Source organism: Pseudorca crassidens, chromosome 9, assembly GCF_039906515.1.
Source record: "Pseudorca crassidens isolate mPseCra1 chromosome 9, mPseCra1.hap1, whole genome shotgun sequence".
NCBI lineage: Eukaryota > Metazoa > Chordata > Mammalia > Artiodactyla > Delphinidae > Pseudorca > Pseudorca crassidens.
Genome location: NC_090304.1, coordinates 104,211,100 through 104,237,974, shown reverse-complemented (window position 1 = coordinate 104,237,974; position 26,875 = coordinate 104,211,100). Strand labels below are relative to the sequence as shown.

At 44.9% G+C, this 26,875-nt stretch overlaps 1 protein-coding gene across 1 annotated transcript in view; it reads left to right on the top strand.

Annotated features, from left to right (window-relative positions):
- Positions 1-26,875, top strand: part of ETS1 (ETS proto-oncogene 1, transcription factor) — a 128,549-nt gene that overhangs the window by 5,888 nt on the left and 95,786 nt on the right. The window contains exons 2-3 of the mRNA XM_067751550.1: positions 8,481-8,563; positions 22,519-22,663. Coding sequence (XP_067607651.1) covers positions 8,495-8,563; positions 22,519-22,663 — 214 coding nt within the window. The 5' untranslated portion in view covers positions 8,481-8,494. The remainder of the gene's footprint in view (positions 1-8,480; positions 8,564-22,518; positions 22,664-26,875) is intronic.

Sequence of the window (26,875 nt, the reverse complement as noted above, 5' to 3'; positions counted from 1 at the left end):
TCTGACATAACTCCACACACTGTGAGTTGAAAAGTAACTCTTTAAACTTCTAGGCTCCTGAAGGATTTCTTTGGCAGCCACCATGGGGTAAGAGTTGACATTTAGCTTGCAGGTCTTCTCTGGGTTCGACGTGGCCAAGAGTCTCATATACCATGACCTCTGCTATAGCCACCCTCGTGAAGCCAAGATGCTTCACATCATTCCTGCAGCTTGCTCTTTTTTGTTTCTAGTTTCTTAGTAAGAAAACAATTCCAATTTTTTATACTACAACTTTAATTTTATTAATGTATTATTGTTAATTTTACTATTAGTATTATTATTACTATTTAAAACTCAAGCAATCATGCTTTTATATCTATACTACAAAAGCCCAAGCTTTTGGTATGATAATCTGCCCTAAAATATCTTTCAATTTCATCTCCCGTTTTCCCCACAATCTATTTGCTTATTGGATTATTCCCTGTTCTCTAATCTACTGTTTTCTCGCTTCTGAATCTTTGTGCATACCTCTAGCTACCCATTTTTCAAGGCCCATTTCAGCGCCACCTTCTCTTGAAGTTTTCCCTTAGCATCCTTCCGTAAGTCATTTCTTCATCTTTTATGTACCCATAATACATTACCTACACCAGGGTTTCTCAAACTTTAACGTGCATATGAACCACGTGGAGTGGAACCTGAGCTCTGTAGTTCTACCAGCTCCCAAGTGCTGTCCATGCTGCTGGTCTGCGAGGACCCCACTGTTGAGTAGCAAGGTCATCATTTTTCTCATCTCATCAACTAGAAAAATAACTATGTAAAGAAGAAAAGTGAATTACTCTCACTTTTGGAATTACCATAGCACCTAATACAGGGCCGAGCAGCTCTTCAATACCAGCTAGCTAGATAAAAATCCCAATTTTTTATTTAGTTATTTGTGGAGTGCCTACTATGTGCGTGGCCCTGGAGTACGTCTGAAGGACAATGGTGGTTATTTGCTGAATTTCATGGTTCGATAGAGGATCTGAGGAATGGCATTTGAAGACAAGGCTGTGGCCACTTCTACAGTCAAACAGCTGATTGAATGTTACCTTTAGTTTTCCAAAAGATGTTCCCACATTAGAAAGAACAGAGCATTAGTTTCTGAAAAGTTTCAGAGACTAGGATTGACATTGTGCTCATAAAATTCCTGGACAGGTTTTAATGTATTCCCTTGATGTTTATGACAGATAGCACCATTCTGCCCAGTGTTGACAGCGCCATTCCAGCATAGCGATGAAGAGGGATTTGTTTCCAGGAGGAGGAAACATAAAATAGTCTACGAGGCACTCTTATCCCCTGATTGTTATGGTTCAGCATTTTAAAACCATCTTATATTCTTTGTCTCTTTCAGGAGATATTAGTGAGTGACTCGTAATATTACAATAGCAAGAGTCCATTTTTAGTGTTCTAAGAAAGGTTAGTTGAGCTCTGTCAATTCATAAAGAACCTGAAAGCGTTATGCTTAATTAGGAGATGAGAGTTTTCAGAGAAATAGGAGATGGACATGAGTCATTTTCAAGCCTCTATTCAAGTAAGAGTTGGGGGATTGTTAGCAGTAAAGGCGGGGAGAAACAAGACTGACGCGTTCACTGATCTGTGAGCTGATGCCTCATGAACTTAGTGAAAGAGTTGGTGGATTGAGTTTAAGACCCAGAAGCCAATAGCACATGGATCAGAACATGGCCTCTATGGGTGGGTGCCGGCTCCTTGAAATAAGAAGGAATGTTTATTACGGTCATGTTGGAATAGTCAAGAAAATGAGGTTCTTACAGAGTTAGGAATGAGAGAGAGAAACCATCTTCAATTCTGTTTACCAATTTATTTTCTACTTATGGTAACCGCAGAGTTTCCTTGGGGGAGTGAGGATTGTTCAGCTATCTAAAGCTGCTTACCTTTGAGTTCTTGGAGAACAGGACTCGGTAGCTTCTGTTACACTGCCAGATCAAGGGAGAGATCTAGAATGATTTGCAAACTACAAATGGACTACTCGAGAGAATTAGAAAGAAGATACTGGAAGACAATCGACTCGTCAATGGGGTATGTCTGTTAGTTTAGAGAAAAGTATGATCGTGCTTGCAGTTAACATTAAAGAAATCTAACCTTGGGGTTGCATACGGACACGTGTCATCACAGGTGATGTCCCTTTTTTTGGTCCCAGAGATATCTTCACTGTCTTGGATAAACTCAAGCACTGAGACATAACTCTTCGCGTTCTAACTCTTCACGTACAGGTCTTTCCTTCATTTAGTCAACAGGAGTATTGCGCGTCTATGGTGTACCAGCTAAAGACACACGGTCCCTACTCTCTAGCAACTCATGATGCAGGAGCAGAAACTGAGATGCAGGAAGTACTCTGAACTTTGGTCGGTACCTTGTGAAAGTGAATCCCACGCTGGAGGACCGAGAATGTCTATCTAACTGACAAGAAGTTTTAGGGAAAGCTCCCTGAAAGAGGTAACACTCAGTCTGAGTCTTTAAAAACAGATTTACCTGTCATTTGGAAAGAAGAAATTCAAACTCTTTCCATTGCACATGAAAGGTGTTGCCTCGGTGACGTGGGTGACGCTGTTGTCTTTAGTTTGGCAAAGGTGCTGTCATTCGGAGAAAGTGTCCTTTGAATGGCTAGTCCTATTGGAAACCGAATTCTTTTTCTCCTGCATTCCAGTCCAACTTGCAAAGAGGAAAAAAATGCATCATCTGTATTTTCTGTGACAGCTTTATTGCACTTTTGTATTCCCTGCGTGCAGGCTTCATATGTTATAGCCATAATTCTTGACCTACAGGCTAACACAAAGGTGAGAGGGCAAGGTCACTTTTAAATCACAATGGGTTTGTTGGTGGTACTATAATTCTGGCTTCTCTCTCATGGAAGGAAGTTTGTCAATATGTATTCAAATATAGACTGTACACTGTACATATTCTTTGTCCCCAAAATACCACTTTTGTCATTTAATGGGAGTAGGAAATATTTTAGGAACTTTTATAATGACGAGGAATTGGGAACAAATAAATTTTATGGTAATAAGAGGCTCATTAAGAAAGGTAGGATGCATACATACAATAGAATCCTCGACAGCTGGATACTTTGGGATGTACGACTATATTTATTGACATAGAAAACTATCCGTAACATCATGCAAATGTCAGTGAACAAAGCAGATTGTAGAACAGCAGGTAGAGAATAATATCGTGAAGGTAAAATTCTGATCGTGTGTATATGTGTACGGACACATTAAAAAATACCCAGCAGAACGTTGAATAAAGTATCAGTACAATTATCTCCAGATGGTAGAATTTCAGGTGATTTTGACATTCGTGATAGACTTTTCTGTATTTTTCTTGTAATTTTCTCAATAAATATATATATTTTGGCAAAAATTATTTTCAAAAGAAAACATTTTGAAGTGTGGTTTATGGGGTTGTTTACCTAAAGGCATAGTCTTTCTTTGAAGAGCATATAACCCCAATGAAAAACCCTTAAGTGATGTCACAGTTATCGCCTAGACAGGCAGCCAAGCAGGGGCAGAGTTGGTAGGAACTGGATTCAGCTTCCACTAAGCCTGGTCTCTGGGATTCCCTGCTCTTCTGCTGCCTTGGCCTGAAACACCCCTCCAAGTCCCCCCCTCCCTTCCTTCTGTGTATCACCCTCCCCGCCCCTGGAGAGACCTGGATGGAAGGAAGTGTCAGCCCGTAGATCCTGGCCTGGGTCCTGGGCTTGTTCGGGGCAAGAGTCTCCAGGGGCGGTCATGTGTTTTAGGAAGAATCGCGATCTCCCCAGAGTCCCAAAGGCTTTACTGGGTGTGAGATGCCCACGGAAACCAAACCGCTACCTGTTTTTCCCTCTGCACGGTTTGCCCATTTTTATCCTGAAAGTCCAGGGTGGTGAGGATAGACAGGAGAGGTGGCTGGTGGGCTAGTGTCAGTCTCAGCTTGGCCCGAGTCTTCGCCCCAGCCCCGTAAAAAAAGGGGCTTAAATGAGTTCAGGTGTTTGTAAAAATTTTGTAACTTACACTCTCACCTTCAACAGTTATTTGCGTGCCAGCTGCCTATCAACACTGGCCTAGGATCTAGGGATTCAGAGTGAAGAAATACACTAAACTTTGTCCTCGACAGACTTAACTTCTAGTGGGGTAGGAGTCGGGGACACAAGAAAGAAGCAGCTGAGTGTCAGACCAGGAGCAGGAAGCTGCTGTTTACATGAGGTGGTTGAAAGGCTTCTGGATGAGGCGACATCGAATGGCTAGTGAATAAAGGGAAAGAGTTCTCACTTAGAAAGGGATCACGAAACGAACCTATTACTTCCAGTGAATCTCCACCCAGATCTGCAGTCTATTCAGAGCCTCTGATTGGAGAATCGAATACATTTACTTCTGATCTATCTCTTACATGTTCAGTCTTGCGAGACCAATTTATTTGTTCTTTCATTCATTCACTAATTGAAAAAAAATTCTCTGATACCCCTCAGTCTGTCTTACATTCTGGAGATACAAAGATGCAAAAAACATAGTGTCTGCCTTCAGGTAGCTCTGAGTTGTTGAGTGGGAGAGGCGGGTAGAAACAGGCATTTATAAAACAGTGTGTTGTGCGCAGTGAGGGAAACACACGTGGGGAACACAGAGAAGGGACAGCCAGCCCAGGCTGGGATGAACAGCAGTTCAAGAAGGATCCCTGGTGGCTAAAACTTCTGAGATGAATCTAAAAGCTTCAGGAGAAGGGGTTAGTTAGTCCTGAGGAGCAGGAGGGTAGCAAGGCGTTTCTAACAGAGGTGATCAGGGGAGAAGGGCGGGGACGTGAGAAATAACACAGGGAAAACAACAGAGTTCTAGTTAGAGGAGTGGAGACATCAGTGCGGTGGTGAGGAATGGAGCTACAGTGGGTCCTGGAGGCCGGGGAGGACCACTTGGGTCCTGGAGGCCGGGGAGGACCACTTGGGTCCTGGAGGTTGGGGAGGACCACTTGGGTCCTGGAGGCCGGGGAGGACCACTTGGGTCCTGGAGGCCGGGGAGGACCACTTGGGTTCTGGAGGTCATGGAGGACCACTTGGGTCCTGGAGGTCAGGGAGGACCACTTGGGTCCTGGAGGCTGAGGAGGACCACTTGGGTCCTGGAGGCTGGGGAGGACCACTTGGGTCCTGGAGGTCAGGGAGGCCACTTGGGTCCTGGAGGCTGAGGAGGACCACTTGGGTCCTGGAGGCCGGGGAGGACCACTTGGGTCCTGGAGGCCAGGGAGGACCACAGCTGGGAGCCCAGCTGCCTCTTAAGCACAAACTCACTGAGGACAACTTTACTCTGCTGCTCCGGCACTGCTGGTCCCATTCAAGGAAATGAACGCAGTTCTTCACGGCTCTCTGTTACCAAGGGTTCAAACCATTTCTGCATTCAGACAAGCCTCTGGATGCCTCTAGGCTGGGGAGTAAATCTGAACTCACACAGTTGTTTTGTGTTTAGGCATAAATGTTTATAATGCCAAGACAAAAAAGTCTGTCCAGCCGATGTCCAAATAGCTGTCATGTGGGAGGGAATTCTCCTCGGCCAACACGTCAAAAAACTTTTTTTTTTACCCAAACAGTTTTTCTGAAAGGGTTTACATCTACAGCAGCTGGTCTGTGTCACCACCTACAAGTGGAAACAGGGTGGGTTCTTTTTTTCTTTCTCCAGAAAATAATGAAGCGGTCATCCATTTCTGTCCCAGAGTTATTTCCTGAGATGAGAACCCTTGAGTGCCCTGGCAACACCCTCTTTCCAGCTTCCTCCACGGGCAAAGGACTTTTCTCCAAGGGGAGCGTCAGTCACAGAGCATGAAGCTTCGAGAATTCAGCCCAGCTCAGGACGGACCGTATGTGGGCCCACGGGGTTCCTCACTCACTCTGTCCATCCGAAAGAGAAAACACGTTTCCCCTAAACCTTTTTCCCAGCTCCGAGGAGAGTTGTTAGGAGGAGGAAGGTTGCTCTTGGTTGCCTCTGAGCTGGGCTTCAGGACAAGGCTGCTGATTCCAAAAGTGCTTTCTTTTACAAAGGTGTAAGTCTAACAGGAATTCAGATGGGTAGAGGTCTTCTGCTGCTCCTGAGAGTCTAGGGAGGACCCATAGGGCCACGTGATCACACCTCGCACTGTGCAGTCTTCCATGGTTTCCTGTTCCCCAGCCTTTGGCAAAACGGACTGCTTATTTTCTTCCATATTGTTGGTAACCTCCTCACCACCTTGTATTTTAGTTCTGTGGGAGCCCGTCTTCCCCACTGCCTGCAGATGGAGATCTGTCTGTCTCAGCTTTGTCCCGGATCTGATAGAACGTAAGGTCCAAGAGGTGCGGGGTCTTTGTGTACCTGTGTATCTCCAGCACCCACATAGCAGGCACAGGGTAATTATTTACTGAATGATTAACAAGTTCCCGGCAAAGGAAGCCTTTGACGTGCTTGTTGAATAAATAATTGGGGTCTGTGATGACTCAGGGGGCCCGGGGGGGGGCTTTTTGGAGGAAATTGGAGGGCTGGATGGGTTGCGCAAAGCAGCATTGCCACACCTGGACATTTCCCAAAGGTTTAGGCTGCCCTGTGGGTCCCTGGAGGGATGAGCAACTTTTCCCTACGGAATCAGATCTTGGTTATGCCGTTCTCAGTATGACACAATCTATGTTGTCAACGTTGAAGTCTCATCTCTGAGTAGATCCAAAACTGTGAAGTGCAGGTGGATGGGTGAATGATGACTCATTAGGACTGTAAAATTTGAATTTAAGACGAAAAGCAGCAACGCCTCTGTACAGTATATGGGCGGTGTCCACACCGACCTGTGGTCGGCTGCTTCTTACTCCAGGCCCTCTACCCAGCGCGGGGTCTGATACTTGGTAGCTGCTTACTGTTTTTAGAAAGAAGCACTGAAGAGGGGACCACGGCTCCAGATGGGAACAGTGTCCTTGGACTAGAGACTTTGATCTTTTTCTACTCTTCCGCTTTGCCACCTGGGAATTCTTCCTAAGGGCCATTTGTGGCCATCAAGTCCCTGAAAAACTAGAAAACAACATCTTGAGAAACATAGGTACCCTTAGCTGTTTTACTTTTTAAAAATTAATATTAATTTGACGGCTTCTACTTTGGGGAGAAAAGACATCATAAAAAGGTGCCGTTTTAGTTAAAAACAATAAGCACAGCTCTGGGATAATTTACGTCTTCAGAAGATTTTTAACTTACTTCTCAACTGTATGACATTAGTTGCTATGTGATGGTAGCCCTTAGTATAACTTTGTAGTGCAGAACTTTAATTATGTTATTTATTTATTTTTGAAGTCTAGCTTTTTTTTTTCTTCTCCTTGGCCACACCGCGTGGCATGTGGCATCTTAGTTCCCCAACCAGGGATCAAACCTATGCCCACTGCAGTGGAAGCACGGAGTCTTAACCACTGGACCACCAGGGAAGTCCCTTAACTATGTTATTTAAATACATTTCATATGAGAGAAGATATGTACGCTCATTGGCTGTCAAGCTGTATCAAGATGGTGAACAAAGTTGTAAATTGAACATAAGACGTATCGTATTCTTTATATTTCTTGAAATGGGGTCAGTGGCTTTAATTATTCCCAAGAATAAAGGAAAAGGACAGACAAATACAAAGTGGAAAGTAGTTAAGTGCAAACTCAAATGCACTCCCTGACAATAGGAATTTGGCCTCTGAATGACATATCTAGGAATTTAATCTTCTAAATCATTCAAGAAAGGCATCTTTTTAGTGTGTAATATTGAACTTATTAAAGTGTGTAAACTAGTGTACTTTAGAGGGCGTTTGGCTCAACAGAAATGTTTGTATATAAACGATTTTCCTGATGACCGACAGCTAACTGGAAAGTCCCTTCCGCTAGAGCATTCCTCAAACGTGATGGTCATTCAGACTTTGAATGGAGATAGTAGCTCTCAACAAGACATTTAATTAGCCCTTCTCCTTTTTCAAGATGGATAATATTCACTCCCCTTTTCGGGTCTTCTCTCTGTTTATCTGTCTCAGGGTCCTGGTTGACATGCCTCCACGACGGAGGTTTTCCATCCCTCTTTTCTCCAATCCTTTCTCTATTCCGTCCTTCATCAGTTGACAAATGCCACACTTCGTATGGAGGGCCAGACCTGGTTGGGGTGGAGGGAGGGAGATACAGGAATGGAAATGTTTTTTAAAAAGACACACAAGACCCATTCCTGACCAGAAACCCCCTAAAGGGTCTTTTTATGGACTCTGACTGCTTACTGTCTGCAGCAGCCGTCACCATCCAGGCTACCTTGCAGTCAGGGGACTGGCTCTGTCTGGGGTCTGCCTTACTCTCTGTTGGCCACTTTGTTTTTCTACGTTTTAATTTCTTTCTCTGTAATACAAAGAAGTGAACGCCATGGTTCCTAAGGAGACCTGCTCCGAGCCCTCCTTTGGTCGCTGGTCCACACATGTTCTGCACCCAGTGGCTCAGTGAATGCTTTTTCCCACACAGGTGCTGACGGCGTGATGAGCTACTTTGTGGAGTCTGCAGTGAGTGGCCCTGCCCCCTACTCAGCAGTGCGACCTGCAGCAGTGGTAAGTGGGACCCCTTCCCTGCCCTCCCCCTGCCCACCGTGCCGTCCCCTCTCCTCCCTCGGTTCCTGCTTTCTGATCTCCTGGACAGAAGCAGCTGGGGACCCAACTCCACGGTTGGAATGAGCTTTGAGTTTTTTGGAGGGGCTACATTGTGAGATTATCTGTCTGTTTATCACCGTATAAAGTAAAACATCCAAGACTGATAGATTTACTGAGGAAGATTTTTGTGTTGCAGAGAATATGACTCAAACATGAGTAACGGTTAAAGCCAGGTGATTTTTCACAGCTCAGTTCATTTGGTGAAGGTTTTTCACACATTGAGGTACCTTACACCTATTCTTAGCATAATTGAAATTATTTTTCTTCTCATACATAAAAGCTAAAATATACAAGCTTTCTAATAACAGAATTTGAAACTGGAAATAAAATACAACAACAAATTAGTAGGAAAAATTCCTGAGTCCTAGAATAAGAGGGGTAAAAGGAACTTTAAACTTGGACTAAAGGTTTTTTGCTCTTAGGGAAGAAGGCTCTCACCCAAGCTATGTGCTGACCAGTTGAAATATTCAGCTAAATTTCTTATAAATTTACTGTGTGAGAGATCCCGTAATGCTGTCATTCATTGATTCCAATGTTAAGTGAACTTTTAATATTAGCATTGAATCATTAACTATTGATAATAAATTCTGCGTGTTTTTGTATAGAGATAGCCAGCATAAATGTTGAACTTTTTTTAACTTAATCTGGATATGGACAGATAAGTTTACTGTTAACTCTTCCAAATATGTTTATGGGTCTATATAGACTCCAGTCTACCAGAGCTCTTTTTTGACTGCAGGCTTTGTCCAGTCTGAGGTTCTGCAGAATTTTTAACTGGTACCCTTCAGTTTGCCCTGACCTCTCACTGTAATTGTATATCAAAAGATCTGACGTGTTTGAAAATTATTTTCTGTAGTATTGAAAAAATAATTACTTAAAAAGGTATTTTATGTTCAAGGAATGATTAACACATCTTTCTTCACTGGCTGTTCTGTAATACATATTTCTTCTTTTTTAAGTGGCTTCTGTTTTCATATAAACGCCTTTCACTATTAAAAAATTAGAATCAGGAAAACGTTTAGAGTACAATTTACTTCAGAAATATGTGTAAAACACACACACACACACACAAGTCCAGACCAAAAGTTATTCCATTCCGCTTAGAAATTGCCAAGAGGCTTGCTGAGGTCCACAGGGCTGGAGGCATTGCCAGGGAAAGGCTCCTGCTGCTTCTCACACAAAGGTTATCGTCTAAGGTCAGCACAAATGACACTAAAGTTTTCTTAAATGTGATTTTGTAGAGATTTGTTAAAATAAACAAGGATATTGTGATTTCAGGGCAAAATGTGTCATTGACTTGGAAAAGTAGATTTAAAAGCCAGCCTATGCATATACACTGAGAAAACCGTAATTCAGAAAGAGTCATGTTCACTGCAGCTCTATTTACACTAGCCAGGACACGGAAACAACCTAACTGTCCATCGACAGACGAATGGATAAAGAAGATGTGGCACATATATACCACGGAATACTACTCAGCCATGAAAAGAAACGAAATTGAGTTATCTGTAGTGAGGTGGATGGACCTAGAGTCTGTCCTACAGAGTGAAGTCAGTCAGAAAGAGAAAAACAAATACCGTATGCTAACACATATGTATGGAATCTAAAAACAATGATTCTGATGAACCTAGGGGCAGGACAGGAATTAAAAAAAAAAAAATGCCAGCCTAGTTCGTTTTGCCCGTATTGTAATCCAATTAAAAAAGTTGAATAACCTGTCGGAAAAAGCGATGCCATGCGAATTTGCATTTATTTTATTTTAGGCACTGAAATAAATTTTATTACAAGTATACACATTGCAGGTATAATATTAAGTTATCCTAGACAGGGCATCTGGAAATTGTATGAGATTTAGAAAAAAACCAAGAACAACTCTTAAGTGTGTATTTTCAACTGAAGACCCCAGCCCTGGCTGAATACCCTGGATATTTTTAAGGCCTTTGGAATGGTTTCCACTGGTTTCACAACAAAGAACCCATTTATCCCCAAACCCAGCAGCCATACCTGAAAAACGTTATCAGCACGTGGGATCCTTTTCACTCCCATATTTCAGAGTTGCTTGGGTAATAGCAGAAAGTTACATGGGAGAACTTCTATGTCATTGTTCTAGCACTTTTGCTCATAACTGCTCTGTGGGCCTCAGTTTCTCCATCACTGGAACTGGTGAGGCAAATTTTCAGAACCATAGAACATGCAGAAAAGTCCTCTGACTTCTTCACTGACGTCCTTTTTAATTAAAAAAAAAAAAAGGTAAATAGGGCTTCCCTGGTGGCGCAGTGGTTGAGAGTCCGCCTGCCGATGCAGGGGACACGGGTTCGTGCCCCGGTCCGGGAAGATCCCACATGCCGCGGAGCAGCTAGGCCCGTGAGCCGTGACCGCTGAGCCTGTGCGTCCGGAGCCTGTGCTCCGCGATGGGAGAGGCCACAACAGTGAGAGGCCCGCACACCGCAAAAAAAAAAAAAAGGTATATAAAATTGGTGAGTACAAGCTCAAGTTCAATGAGCCAGCTCCTACAGACAACCTCCATCCAACTTTAGGCTGGGCTGTCGTAACAGTCAAAGAATTTGTACATTGTCTACAGAATATAACTTTGGGACATTGGCATATGAGAGAAACTAGCAAACCTCACACTCTCAATCCCAATCTAAGGTTTCGTGGAGGAGCGAGGACAGCTTCATGGACTTTCCCAGACGAGAACTTTAACGTCCCAGGCACCTGAGTCTTCTCGGTTCTGTTGGAGCCTCACTGTCTGGAGCTCAACCAGTGGTGCTTAATCTGATCATTCAGGTCCTCCTGGCCGGCGCCCTGGTCTCTGGGTTAGTTAGCCTGGGCCACCAAGAAGAGAAACTGTCCCGGGCATGGGAAGTTTGACGGTGAAAGGAAAACCATAAGGACAGTGGATTTTTAATCTGGGGCTGATTTTTTTAAACATCTTTATTGGAATATAATTGCTTTACAATCTGGGGGCGATTTTGTCCCCAGGGGATATTTGGTGATATTTTTGCTTGTCAAAACTTGACGGGCACGGGTGCTCTTGGCCAGAGGGTAGAGGCCAGGGATGCAACTAGGCATCCTGCACCGCACGGTCCGGTTCCCCATGACAAAGAATTGTCCAGCCTCAAATGTCAGTAGTGCCGAGGTTGAGAAGCCCTGCCCTAGAATACACACACGATCAGGTCTGAAGGTGGGGTGGTACTGTGTGTATTTACTTGTAATTATTGCGTTAGAAAGGGAAATCTTAAAAAAGAAAAAAAAAGTGAGACTATATCCATGCTATGAGGGGTTCTGCTAAGCAGGCTGCTTTAGTTGTCCAAGAAACAATCTTCTAAACTAGGACACGGATAGTTTCCAGGCTCTGAAGACTGCTAAATCTCAGATTCCTTGTTTGTGTGTTAGAGGTAGCATTAGTGTGGTTTGATCATTTGCCGTACCAGGGGAAGCCTTAAAATAATCACAGCAACAGTTGTAAAATTCATCCCATACTTCGGGCACTGGCCATTGTACACAGAACTCACATTATCTGCCTCGGGACCGCTTTGTCAAAAGCAGGACACAAGTTCTCTCCCTTGTAAGGTCAGCCTCTCGGGAGACCTTCATGAAAGAAGTGATATCACAGCTGGGGTGGTAGGGAAATGACACTTCTGGAAGTTGTCTGGCCATTGTGTTGGAGGGGGTGACGTTTTCAGGTACTTATATGGGTTGTGTGTCAGGGACCCTTTCATCCAAGGGGAGGAAGCGCTCCTTCCTGTTATGCTGGCTCAGTGAGCCCGCCGTGAGCCCTGGAAGTCCCTCGAAGCCCTGGTCCTCTCCTGTCTCATCCTCCCCTTCATGCCGCTGAGTCCACAGAGCTGGGGGAGGGCCGGCATTGGAGGATGGGCTGCCCCTCATTTTGACCAAACACGTCCTTGTCCTTGGCTACCTCCCCAGCAAGGAGGATGCGGAGGAGGTCCTTGAGGATCGATGGCCCGAGCCATGTGAGCTTAGGAAGCACCTTGAACTGTACAGAGGGAAGGAATAGACGACCGCCCACTCACCTGCTCTCAGCGCTCAGGCCTTTGGGAATATAGCGATATGCCGGGCAAGTAACTGTCCAGGGGGCGAGACCACATGGGAGGCTCCGAGCCTTCCATCCTGGGCCAGGCAGCTGTGGGACACAGCCCGGCCAAGTACCATGGAAGGCACTTAGGCTTTGGAGTCAGAAAGACCTGAGTTAAATTCTGGTCTGTTACTCCTCAGCCATGTGACCTTGGGCACGTTACTCCCTCTGAACCTCAATGTCCTCATCTGTAAGATAAGCACAGAGTGTAACTTACCATAGCAGGTCATTGTGATACCAGCCACAAACATGACCTCAGCTAATTCCCTTTCCCTGTGTTTACCATCACTTCTCTATGTTTCTCTGGATTATTTGATCGTGTGAGATGGCCACATACAGGGAGGAGTGGAGATGGTTCCACTGATTGCCCACACAAGGGTGTTTCCAGAGCAAGATGGGGCTGTGGGGGTCAAGATGGAGACATTCTTGTTGAGAAACCTCCTTGCTTCATCAGTACCCTGCACTAGAAATAGCTCTCCTGCCACCAGATCAAAGTTCTCTTGTAATGGGCTGGTGGTTTACAACCCCATTGTGTAAACAGACCTGGTTCTCTTATCTTGAGTAATTGCAGTTTAATTGGGCTTCCTTGGGAAGCAATTCCCTTCTTAGCCAGTGCTGTTCTCACTCTTCACCTCCACCCCACATGCCTTAGGATGTGTTCACAGGGGTGTCTGTGCAGTCGCTGCGCTTCTTGGGAATTTGGGAAGGGCTGGTGCTCGTTTCTATGAAACTTAGCACACATGCCTTTTCCTTCTCTCTGGGAATCCTGGAGAGCAGTGGATCAGGTATTCCAGATTAGAGAAATGAGAATACAGAAAAAGAAATTTAGAATGTAAATGGAAACTGGAAAAGAAAATGTTTTCTTGTCACTTGGGGTGATGATGGCTTTACCTCTGGAGAGGTTGCTGGAACGTTATGTTTAAGAAATGATCTATAGCCGTAACTCTTAGTGGGAGTCAGAAAATGTGAAGGAAAAAAGAGACGTGTATTTTTCCAGCATCTTAGAAAGTGGGGATTTTCTAAGATACTGTGTTTAGTTAGCACAAACTGGAGAATTTTAGAGCCAGACTGTAACCTAGAGGCCATCTCCTAATATCAGGAAATTTAGGTCCTGAGAGGTTAAATTAAGTTGCCTGAGCTTAGAATTATGATCTGGAATATGGTCCAGATCTCCCGGCTCCTGGTTTAGGAAACTCCTTACCATCAAACGCATCTTGATCATTCTTAAGAAATGTGGAGATGGATAAGAATTTATGACAATTCATGGATTCATATGCTTTTTCATGCTGAATTGAATTTAGGACAAAAAAGCCCCAGAACTCCATTTTGTAGAGCGCTGAGCAAATCGAAATTCCTGCCCAGTTTTTCCACCATGGGAGGTTCTCCCAATGTCCTATCAGGAGGCTCTGAGTCAGCTTCACCCTCCGTCTCCACACTTGGGATGGATGCCTGGGGCTGGCACCCCGTGGAGTCGCTGGGAGTCTGAAGGCTTCCCGCTAAGCGAGTGGAAGCTGATGTGTGACACGCATCACGCCCCATATCTCTCAGCAAGAGAATGTCAAGTCCAGGCGCCCAGAACTGGAGCAGGTCCCACCGAGTAATATCTTGAGTGGAGGGGGCTGTGGTCTCAGGCTGGCGTGAGAAGCTGCAGCATCAGTCACTGCCCCCCTCCCTCACCTTGATCTGCAGCCCCAGGCCTGGGGGCGTCTCAGGGTGGCCTCAGCTATGGTCCACGTGGCCCGTGTGGAGGCCAAGCACAGCTTTTCATGGAGAGCAGAATCCGCTGTTCCCATCTCTGTTCTCTCTGTGCTTCAGATTCTCTTTTGTCTCAGAAACCTACAGTGGTCTGGCCTGCCCTTTCGCCAAGGCCCAAGCCCACCACTCTTATTGTTTTAAAAAGAATTTCCTGGCCTTGAGTCTAAAATTAAATCGCCCTTTGAGGGTTTCCTATTTTGTCTGTTCCTGCCTCTCCTGTGGCTGCAGCACCCTCGCCCCCTCCCCCTTGGTGGGAGAGCTGAGGGGTGTTTCCGTGTTGCCTCTTTCCTTTCTCGAGGGAGCAGGATGCATGTGCCCCCCTGAAGCAGAGGTGCCCCAGATACAGTCTGCCCCAGACTCCTCCCCAGCGATGCCAAAGCGCTTCTCCATGAATGTAAAGAGGTGCTGACTGGTCTAGCATCTTCTGAGGATGAGGAAGCCCAGACTCGATGACAGGTCTGCGGAGTCGGTCAGGCCAGGCTGGGAGGGCAACTGCCTGCAACGAGGTGAAAGGTTTTAAGATGAGAAGTTCCCCGTTTATTGCACAGACTGGCGCCTCGCATGTGAGAGCCCCTGGGCGGTTCAGCAGCTAGGCAGGCACTTCCTAACTCTACTTTCTCTACTGAAAAATGGGAAAGGTGGTGGCAGAACGGCATGACCGACATGAAGGTGTTAATGCATTTCAAGGGGACCTTGTATGTCATGAATCTAAATGATGACAACTTCCGGTTCTCTAGGCTTTTTTTTCCACCCTGGGGTGGTTTTTTTTTTAAATCAAATGAAGGTTGTCAGTTACAAGATCAGGAGAAAGAATGTGGATGGATCAGCAGAAAGGAGACTTGCAGTTGGAAAGGAACTTGGTGATCACTGGGGCCAACCTCCTCAGGAAGCAAAGGTTTAAGGAGGTTAAGAGATGGGCTGGAGGCTACGCAGCTCCTTAGGGGCAGAGCAGGACTCAGACCCAGGCTTCCTGATTTCCAGTCTCCTGTCTTCCTACCAGAGGGTATGAACGTCTATGCCAGGCCTAGAATGATGCGGAGTTATCCCCGCGGATGGCAAACCCCTGTGCTCATCCATTCAGTGTTAACTCAGCTTTGCGTCTGGGCATGTATGTTTTTTTAAGCAGCAGGATCTAGAAATATTTATGTGTCTTATATGTTTACGGCCCGGTACTAAGGCCGTAAAATTCTAAAATTCTGAAGTCGGTTAAGGGAAAGACAGATGCACTCCCACAGAGTTTGTGCTCTGAGTGACACATACACGAGAAGGGTCAGGAAGGGTTTGCGGAGCAAATGCCTGGACATTTAAGACTGCTTGGCTCAAGACAGAAACGAACTCTTACAGAAGGGCGGCCGCCATCAGTTTGCGATGTAGTGTTGAAAACTACTCTTTTCCAATTGGGGGGGGTGGAGGGAAGGAAGCCTCTGGGCAGAGGCAATGCTGGGAGGTTTGGCAGGGCTGGGGGGTAGGTGAAGAGTAGCCACAGGGAGGGGGCCGCGTGGGTGGGGCGGGGAGACGGAGGTCCCTGGTGGAAGCATCGGAGAGGGGAACCGGCAGGACAGGGCAACAAGGGGGACATAATACCATACATGAAGCCCTGACTGCAGCAGGGGGGCAGTGGTCGGTTGTGGAGGTGACGTCACAGCTGGCTCATGTTGGAGCAGAGACAAGTGCGTGTCCCTCGTCCTAGTAGTTTCCAGACTTCAGGGCTTTTATGCTATTTCTTTCCAGGATCGGAAAGCAAAGCATTTAGGCTGCAGGCTCGAGTCCCCTGAAGCCTGTCAGAGGACAAGGACAGCAGTGCTGGTCCCTGGAGATGGGGTGGGGAGGCTCCTCACAGCGTGTGACACAGCAGGGCAGGAGTGCACACTCTCCTGAGACACCTGGGGACCCAGGCCCTCCAAGGCTGCGTGGATACCACCCTCTCCTTAGCAGCCGCTTGCTAACCCACACGGTTCTGAAGCTCTGCCCTTGGTGTCTCCCACACCGAGCACTTTTGTGTTTTTCCTCCTGTGTCTTTAACTGGCCCTTCTTTGTTGTTTCTCCCTTACTTTTCCTCCCAACGACAGGAAACTTCATAGATCCATTTTTTCAAAAGTGAAATATAATTGACTTAATATTATATTAATTTCAAGTGAACATAGCAATTCAATATTTTTATACATTATGATAAGTCTAGTAACTGTCCCCATACAAACTTATTACAATATTACTGACTATATTCCCTATGCTGTGCACTGTAGTCTCATGACTTCCTTATCTGATAACTGCTCTGAATCCCCTTCACTTATTTCACTCATCCCTCCACCCCACCTCCTCTCTGGCCACCACCAGTTTATTTTCTGCATCTGTGAGTCTGTTTCTGTTTTGTTAGTGTTCATTTGCTTTGTTTTTTGGATTCCATATGTAAGTGGAATCATACAGTACTTGTCTTTCTCTGTGTGAGTTATTTCACTGAGCACAATACCCTCTAGGTCCATTCATGTTGTTGCAAATGGCAAGATTCTATTCTTCTTCTTGGCTGAGTAGTATTCCTGTGTGTGTGTGTGTGTGTGTGTGTGTGTGTGTGTGTGTGTGCGCGCGTGTGTGTGTGTGTATCTCATCTTTATCCATTCATCCATCAGTGCGCAGTTAGGTTGCTTCTGTATCTTGACAATTGTAAATAATGCTGCAGTAAACATTGGGGTGCACATATCTTTTCAAATTAGTGTTTTTGGTTTCTTTGGATAAATACCCAGAAATGCAATTGCTGGATGGTGCGGTAGAGCCATTTATGATCCTTTCTGTCTTTTTTTTTTTTTTTTGCCGTACACGGGCCTCTCACCGTTGTGGCCTCTCCTGTTGCGGAGCACAGGCTCCGGACGCGCAGGCCCAGCGGCCATGGCTCACGGGCCCAGCCGCTCCGCGGCATGTGGGATCTTCCCGGACCGGGGCACAAACCTGTGTCCCCTGCATCGGCAGGCGGACTCTCAACCACTGCGCCACCAGGGAAGCCCTCTCTTTTCTTTTTAACTGCCATTTTCCCTGACTCTATACTTTAACTAGATCCTTTACACTTCTAGATCTAACTGTATCCTTTCCTGTCTTCTCCTGTCATGCTGCCACCTTAGGGACCTCTGCACCAAATTGCTCTGCCATCTCTCCATCTGAACACAACCAAAAGAGAAATATTCTTCCAACCTCCTTACTTACGTACTTAAACTCACCATTTTCACTATCATAAAAGCAAGCAATCTAAGCATGATCTTGGATCCCCCCTTGCCTTCATCTCCTATGAGCCATAAAATCATGTTGACTCTTCCTTTGAAAGGTATCTTACACTTCTAGTTTCCTCTTCACCTCTGCATTCATGACCTTAATCCAACTCTTCGTAACTGGCCACTGCTCAGTACCAGCACTGAGGGGAAGCATTCAAGTGGGGGCAAAGCCGAAGGGTGGCCCCCAAACGCAGTACTCAAGCTACGTAAATCTTAATGCAATAATTTTGACAATCAAAATGAATGCAAAAATTACTAAAAGAACTAAAAAATTTAAATACAGTAGGGAGACTTCCCTGGTGGCACAGTGGTTAAGAATCCGCCTGACAACACAGGGGACGGGTTCAATCCCTGGTCCGGGAGGATCCCACATGCTGCGGAACAACTAAGCCCGTGCGCCACAACTACTGAGCCTGCGTTCTAGAGCCCGCGAGCCACAACTACTGAGCCCATGAGCCACAACTACTGAAGCCCGCGCGTCTAGAGCCTGTGCTCCACAACAAGAGAAGCCACCACAGTGAGAAGCCCGCTCACTGCAACGAAGAGTAGCCCCTGCGTGCCGCAACTAGAGAAAGCCTGCACGCAGCAGCGAAGACCCAAGGCAGCCAAAAATAAATTGATTAAAAAAATAAATTAATATAAATAAATACAGTTAGGATCAGTAGTACTGATTTTTCCCTTTACGCCTCAGGCTGTGACCTGGCTCTGCAGGCACCGCGGCTGCCTTGTCATCCTCCTCACCTGATCCTGCTAAGTCCATCTGACTTAGCGCTATCGAATGGGTCCTTCTAGGACATCTTGAGTCACCATGTCACTCTTACTAGCTTTAATACAACCTCTAATGCCTTTCTCCTGCAGCCAAATTCTGGTCTGGTGTTCCTGACCCTCAACACTGTCCCTCCAGCTCTCATTCTTGCTAGTTGTTCTCCATTGCAAGCGTTCTCATTGCCATGAGCACACTTTGCCCTCATGCTTGTCACTTCCAAACAGCAGTCTTTATCTCTCTATATCTCCAAGCCGAGTCTTTCGGATCCTTCCTTACATCGCCATCTACGTTCCTTGGCACCTTTAGGTGTGTCATCTTCTTCTGCTCTCTAGACCTTCATGTTCTAGGCTAAATCTTACTTGACTTTTCGGTTATTACCTTAATCTGCTTCCTCTAGGAAGTCTTACCTGCTGTGACTCTCCTCCCCCTACCCATCGGTACTTAACCCTGTCACATCTCCTTGCTGTAATTTCCTGTTTACTAGTCTGTGCACTGCTGAGGGTAAAGTTCATATATTGCTCATACCGTATTCTTAGCATCTCACATAATAGTTGGCACAGACTAGTTGTGTGATACAGATTTGTTCACAAGTGTCCATTATCATAATCCCTCTAGTACTTACCATGGGATGGCAGCCTCCCTGCCTGAGCAGTCCGAGCCACACAAGGTTCACAGTGCACAGATACAGAAAAAGACGATCTGAAATCAGGTAGACCTCGACTAGAATTCTATCCCCATTATGTTACTAGCTGTGTGGTCTTTGGAAATTTACTTGCCCTCGGAAAGCCTCAATTTGTTCTTCTGTAAAATGAAGATAAGAATACCAATCTTGCACAGCTATGGTGAGGATTAAACGTGACCATCTCTCCATCATGCTTAGATCACTGATGGGCATGGGGTGGTGTGCGACGTACGTTAGTTCCTTTCAATAATCTCCTGTGGGATGAATGAGTGAGGACCCATCAGATGGGTTCCCTAAACTGTGATGGGGGCTAGGAAGCTTGCTTGCATCTCCTGAACTCACCTCCATTCTCCAGCAGCCAGGAAAGGAAGAGGTTGAACTTGTTTTGGGTGGTGCCCTTGTCAAGCACGGAGGTGGGTGCTTTGCTTCCCAGATTTCTGACTTGTTAATAAGCAGCTTCTTTCTCCTCAACTGAGAAGGTTTCATAATGAATCGGAACTGGCTCTGTGGTTCTCTTGAGTAAAAATGTCATTTTCGTACTCTGTGAAATAGGTATTCAGTCAGTTTGTGAAATGTCTAATAAACAGGCAGATGTCTAGGTGACAAGGGTCGTGATACTCCCAGGAGCATCTGTGAGCAAAGATGTTCGTGGCTCATGGTAAGCTTGGCGCACTATCTCCTTCTCCTTCTTAAAAATAGGTTCCCCTGGCACCACTGAGGACAGCTAAGGAGGAAAGATGTCTTAAAAATTGACTTCCCTGTATAAAATAATAAGTGAACCCTCCCCGACAACAAAGAGCCTGCTGTGGGAGCTGGAGAGACTCCACGAAAAATGCCAATCACGAAACTCAAGGAGATGCTCTACGTGGTTGTTGGTCAAAGCTGTGTGCTGACTCGCTGTATGGCCACGTGGTCATCGCCTGGGTCTGGAACCTCATTGCTTTATCCCTAACCCACCACTTACTCCCACCCTCTATCTCCCCTCTACAGCGCTCTCAGATCATTTTCCTTAAACACCTCTTTGCGAATCATGCCTCACCTTCAGTGACCTTTCCTTAGCAGAGAAAGCCTCAACCTTTTCACCTGAATTCAAGTTCTCCTCTTGTCCCCCCCACCCTAGCAGGGCCTGCACCAAACCACCCACCACCTGTCTACAAGGATCCTACTGGTACCACCTACTGCCTTCTTACAAGGACTTTGTGGTTTAGGCAAGCCATGCACACACTGCTTCCAGAGAAGACAGGGCCAGGTCACTTAGAGTGCTCCTTTAAGCCATTTAAATACAAAATTTCTTCGCGCGAGACCCTATTCCTACAACTCTGATACTTGACACTGAATTTTGAGAAATACTCTATATGAAAAAATGGGGATAGACACTGAGAGCACACAGCTCATCTAGGAAATGTGCTTGAAATAGATTCTGTTGCAAAGGATTGTTGGGGATCCAAAAAGAAAATCTTAATGTAGCTGCTTCAGGAGCTTACAGTATTAAAATACAATGTCAGCAATATGGTTTGATGCCGGAATTAAGGAGACGTTTTCTGACCGGAGCTCAGCTGAGCGTTCTTTCTGATGTTTTCCCTAAATATCGGTCCCAAACACAAACGGCAGGACTGCCATTGCTCTGTTTGTATTCCTGTGGCTCTCACCAGGGCCTCCTGGTAGCGGAAGCCAAGGACGTTAGCCTTTGATAGACAAGAACTCAATGTGACTCCGTTCAGTCCCCAGGGTTTTATTCCATTCTCAGCACCTTTAACCCACCTGGAAGAGGAGCAGCCCCGAAGTAAACTTCATCCAGCCATAGTCTGAATGATTTTATGAATATTATGAAAAATATCACGTAAATTAATGTGCACAGAACCTCCTTTTACATTTTGGTCTTGACTGCCATTTTTCTCTGTGCCAATATACCCTCTTATGCTATTTTTACTGAGCTTAAGCGAATGGATGATTGCAAAATGGGGAAGAGAGTGTAGACAGTGAATGATTGACTCTAACGTAATAGGGCTGCCGCTCAAGGGGAGAGAGGATGTAAGGGGTTCTCCAATTAGAGGCTCTGACTGCGGGTTAGCAAGCTACTCTTCAGGGATGAGAATTCCACCTGAGGGGTTACATTCATTAATTAGCACCTTAACGTTGGTAGTTTTAATCACATCAGATTCTAGCAAAGTTCCATTTTCTTAACTGGGGTCTTTATGGAGGTGGAGGGGCCAAACAGGAGAGAGAAAGAATAAAAAAGAAGAAAAGAAAGTTGAGGGTGGGCCAGTGTAGACTAGACTCCTATTCTTAGGAAATCTTCTTTCCATGAATTTGCTCCTTCTTTAGTGTCTTAATTGTTAACCTTCTTGCTTAATCCCAGGAATGTTAAGGGTCTCATATGAATACCTACTTTATATTAGGCTCCATGTACACTCCTTATTACATGCATTTAATATAGGAATACATAATTTTATGACATGTATTTCATATTTTGTTTTGCTTTATGTATTATTTTCTTACACATATTATTTCATTCAATCCTCCTACCTTATGGGGTAGGTATTATTATTTCCATCTTATAATTGAGTAAACTGAGGTTTAGATAAAGGAACAGGCCCAGGCCCCCATCAGTAAGTGATGGAGCCAGGATTTGAATCCATGTATATGTGGCTTCAAAGAATAGGGTCTTAAACACTTCAAATCATGGTCTCCCACATAGTGTATTTGTCCTACTTAGAGAGTACTGGGTGGAGAGTATATTTTGTGGATTCTATAAAACTGATAAGAGAGTTACACAAGTACCCAAATGTTGGGAAAAACTGAGAATTCCAGTCTACCAATCAATATCGTTAAAACCTATGCACAATTGATTAACTGAAAAAGGAGTGATTTGTATCATTTAGTCCATTTTTTTTTCCTTTGGCATTTGTCACTTATTGGTTCTATGATAATGGAATGTCTCGTAGGAATATCCTTTCATGGTATTTTTATAGAGTAAGGTTATATAAAAAAGAAAAAATGCCAGGATTGTGTAAAGATGACCAAGATTCTGCCTTGCTATTAACCATGGGTCCTTATTTGAAAATTTAAAAAATTCTTCAAATGCTTGGGGAAACGGATGAAAATAAATGTATACATCGTCTAAGTCAGAAACCCTTCCTATTCCCTGTGTCTTTTTTTTTTTTTTTTTTGGATGGGAGGTAGTGATCAATAGTTGGTTCTATTCTGTTATCATCTGTGGATGAGTCTTACTTACGGATGATATGAAGTTGCTGTTCCATTAGGGAATCTTGATATATTTCCTTTTTTTCCTGGTCACAGAGGCAGGGACCTCTCAGCTCTTACGAAGATCCTCGAATGGCCTGTGGTTTCCAGTCCACTTATCACCCGCCGAGAGCTTGCTACCCCTTCTGGGATGAGATGGCCACTCAGGAAGTGCCCACTGGTCTTGAACACTGCGGCTCAGGTAGGAACATAAACGGAGGCTGAGACTGAGGATGGAGTTGAAGGACAATGGCAATTGGATGAGGGCTGCATCCTGCATCCTCTGCCGTCACAGCTGCCCTGGCTCACGTGGGTACCAGATGCTATTATTCTATGGAAAGTCCCAGGACTTTTCAGTCACTTTGAGTGACTTTATTCTCCAGTGACAGGAAGACTAAACTTTAGGAACGGGCCCACGCGAGGTTGCTTTAGGTCTTCATTTTGTAAATAGTTCTCTCCACTGTGCCTGTCCCGAGCCTTACCCACTTCAGCCTGGCTGTTGACAAAGGACCTAGAAGGTTTGCAGTCATGAAGTGTGACAGATAGACAGAGGGTGTGTGAACTAGTCAGCCTTCTTACAGGACATACTTTCTTCCATTCGTCTTCTCTTTCCGTCATCCTCTCCCGCTCTGCCCAGGCCCGCCTGCATCTGTCTTCTTTTCCCTCGTCCCCTTTCTCTCTCTTCAACTCTTCCTCACAGAAGCTCCTCTTGAAATTCCCTTCACTCCTAACCTGCTGGTCATGGTGCTGCCCTCTGGTGAACAGAAGCCACTCTCCCAAGGACTGGAGAAGTTCAAAGTCCTTACTCCATTCTATTTTGCCAGAATCACTGTGTTTCTCACAAATTCCATTAGCTCTTGCTAACCTGCCAGCTTTTTTTTTGGTTTATTTTTAATACAAAATGTAAATCATAAATTTAGGGCTTCTGAAGTGATTGATTCTCACATTAAGTTCAATGTTTCATGAGATCAGGGTATGATAATATATCCAAGTACCAGAAAGCCAGTGTTTTCTCCCAGGATGAATTCTTAGCATAAGAAATTTCATAACTCTTACAGATTGAAAACATGTAATTCTGATGAAGTACATAGGGGAAAAGCCACTGGAAACTAACTTAAATGCAATTTTGTTTGTTCAGTATCTCTTTACCCTATAAAACTATATGGTAAACTTCTTTTATAATAGTGGAGAAATAAAGAAAATGTTTGCTTTGTGGTCCATACTGTATATTTCACTGAAAATAGACAGACACAGAGTGAGATGCCGTAGCGCTTGGTGGAGGTTGAGAAGGATGGAAGTCCGCTTCTCCGGGGCAGAATGAAATTGACTCCGGTGTTCCATATTGTCTTGACTCAATAGCCCTTGATCTAGGAGGTATTCTCTGGTACTATCTTGGATCTCAGACAGGATAACATTTATGCTGCCACTTTCTGCGTGGCATCTCAGTTCCCCCAGGCATAAATGCAAAGGTCTCGGCTATCTACCCATTTCATGAGGCGGCAGAGAGGATATTGTAGCTGGTCACAGGTTAGACTTAAGGACTTAAAATTTTAACAGATGAAAAAGCTGATCCTTTAAAATTCTAAACAAAATATAGATTTTGTTTGTATAAGCATGAATCCTGTTCATGCCACTAGGCTTTCTTTTTTTAATCAATAATTATCTTCTCTTCTTTTATTTATTTTTTAACATCTTTATTGGAGAGTAATTGCTTTACAATGGTGTGTTAGTTTCTGCTTTACAATAAAGTGAATCGGCTATACATATACATGTATCCCCATATCCCCTCCCTCTTGCATCTCCCTCCCACCCTCCCTATCCCACCCCTCTAGGTGGTCACAAAGCACAGAGCTGATCTCCCTGTACTATGCAGCTGCTTCCCACTAGCTATGTATTTTATATTTGGTAGTATATGTATGTCCATGCCACTCTCTCACTTCATCCCAGCTTCCCCTTCCCCCTCCCCATGTCCTCAAGTCCATTCTCTACGTCTGAGTCTTTATTCCTGTCCTGCCCCTAGGTTCTTCAGAACCATTTTTTTTTTTTTTAGATTCCATATATATGTGTTAGCATACGGTATTTGTTTTTCTCTTTCTGACTTACTTCACTCTGTATGGCAGACTCTAGGTCCATCCACCTCACTACAAATAACTCAATTTCTTTTCTTTTTATGGCTGAGTAATATTCCATTGTATATATGTGCCGCATCTTCTTTATCCATTCATCTGTCGATGGACACTTAGGTTGCTTCCATGTCCTGGCTATTGTAAATAGAGCTGCAATGAACATTGTGGTCCATGACTCTTTTTGAATTACGGTTTTCTCAGGGTATGTGCCCAGTAGTGGGATTGCTGGGTCGTACAGTAGTTCTATTTTTAGTTTTTTAAGGAACCTCCATACTGTTCTCCATAGTGGCTGTATCAGTTTACATTCCCACCAACAGTGCAAGAGGCTTCCCTTTTCTCCACACCCTCTCCAGCATTTGCTGTTTGTAGATTTTTTGATGATGACCATTCTGACCTGTGTGAGGTGATACCTCATTGTAGTTTTGGTTTGCATTTCTCTAATGATTAGTGATGTTGAGCATCCTTTCATGTGTTTGTTGGCAGTCTGTGTATCTTCTTTGGAGAAGTGTCTGTTTAGGTCTTGTGCCCATTTTTGGATTGGGTTGTTTGTTTTTTTGGTATTGAGCTCATGCCACTAGGCTTTGAAGTCTTATATCTCCCAGTGCAACAGAGATTAAAGCTCCCTTGCCTTAACGCTTTCAGCTCTGGATGCTGTTTCTGTAGCTACCAATTTACATCTCACTACATCTTATTAATACATGCTATGAGTAGCTGAGGTCATCTCCACACTCACCCATAGCCTCAGGATCAGAATGTCTCATATTCATAGTAAAGAGTCTTGGCTCATCTCTTGTTTTAGCTAAGAAGTACTGATACATAAATTCCCAAGTGAAGATGATTTTTGATTCTCCTCCTTGTCAAAGTTCTCAAAGGTAAAATAGTTTTTATTTCAGGGCCAATGAGACACAGTGTCTGTAAAGAATTTTAAGAACCTCAGGAGGAAGCTGCTTTAAAATGCAAGGACTGATAGTCGTGTAATAGAGTGTACTTTCCACAGTTTACTTGTTCAAGAAGGAGGAAGCCGGGGTCACCCACACTGATGGTTCTTGGGTAGGATGGGAAGACGAGGGCACATAATAACCAGTCCTAAAATGCCTGGGTTGTCACCAACTGCAGCTTAGAAATGCTAACAAGCTTCCATGTGGGAATGGTGCTTTGGTGGCAAACGTGATGTCTGTAGTTCTCTCTGTCCTAGGCTTCTTCTGATGGAAAGATCTCGCAAGAACTTTTAGCTTTCCCAGCCCCTCCTTTGCCTTTTGAGCTGTCCAGACGAAGGGGTTGCGATAATTATTTCTGGGCTGTGGTCCAGCCCTCCTCAGTGATGGGTGTCCTTTGGAAGGAGATCTTGGGGTTACGGAGAAGGAAGATGAAGACATAGACCAATCGATGATTTCTCCAGCTGCAGCACATTTCCTTGGAGATGTGTTGAGTAAGAAGAAAAGAGAGAAAAAAAACACTCTCCAGTTTTGTCATCTCCTTTTATCCTATTTATAACTTCAGTTTCCTTCCTGTCCTCCTGGCCACCCCTAGCCCTGCTTCCATCTCACGTTTGTGCTCTCAGAAGGGCTGAAGGTACTTCTTTTGTAAGGACTACACGTCTGTCAGTGCCTGGAATGCCCGGCAGGAGGGGCCATCGAGCATTAGGGTCCTTCCCCTGAATGTTGTTCCTGTTCCGAAGGGACTGAGGCTGAGAGGGGGGAGAGGAGTGGAGGGAGGGAGGGGGGGAGAGAGTCAAGCTGAGAGAGAACGTGAGTGGGGGAGAGGTTACCAGGCGAGTGGGACAGAATACTCAGTAATCAAGACTAGACGATAATCGGTTGGCCAGAATAGCTGGTTCTGAGGAAACAAGAAACGGTGTGTGGAAATGGACAGAAAAGGAAAAGTGGGCATTAGTAGAGAGATGGAGGATACAAGGAAGATAGACTGAAAGATGAATGGGAAGGGGAAAGAGGGGGAGGGGAGGATAACATGAAAGAGAAAAAGAGATGAATCTCAGGACATTAACTCTCCGGCTAAAAAAGGAAGCCACATTTGCATGCAATTGCCTGTGCAGCTGTACATTCCTTCATGACAATCTTGTAGTCATCATTTTCTTTCATTTCTACCTCCTCCGGCTCGCCTCTTCCCCCTCCTCCTCCGGATCAGCCTGGAGCCATTAGCGAGAGCCAATGGGGACGGAGAGTGGGGTTCTGCATGAATGAATGGGCTCTTTCTGTTCTAAGCCTCTCCTCATCCCTCTGTCGGGGAGACTCGTGAATCAATGGAGCCCCTTACATGAGACACGGCTG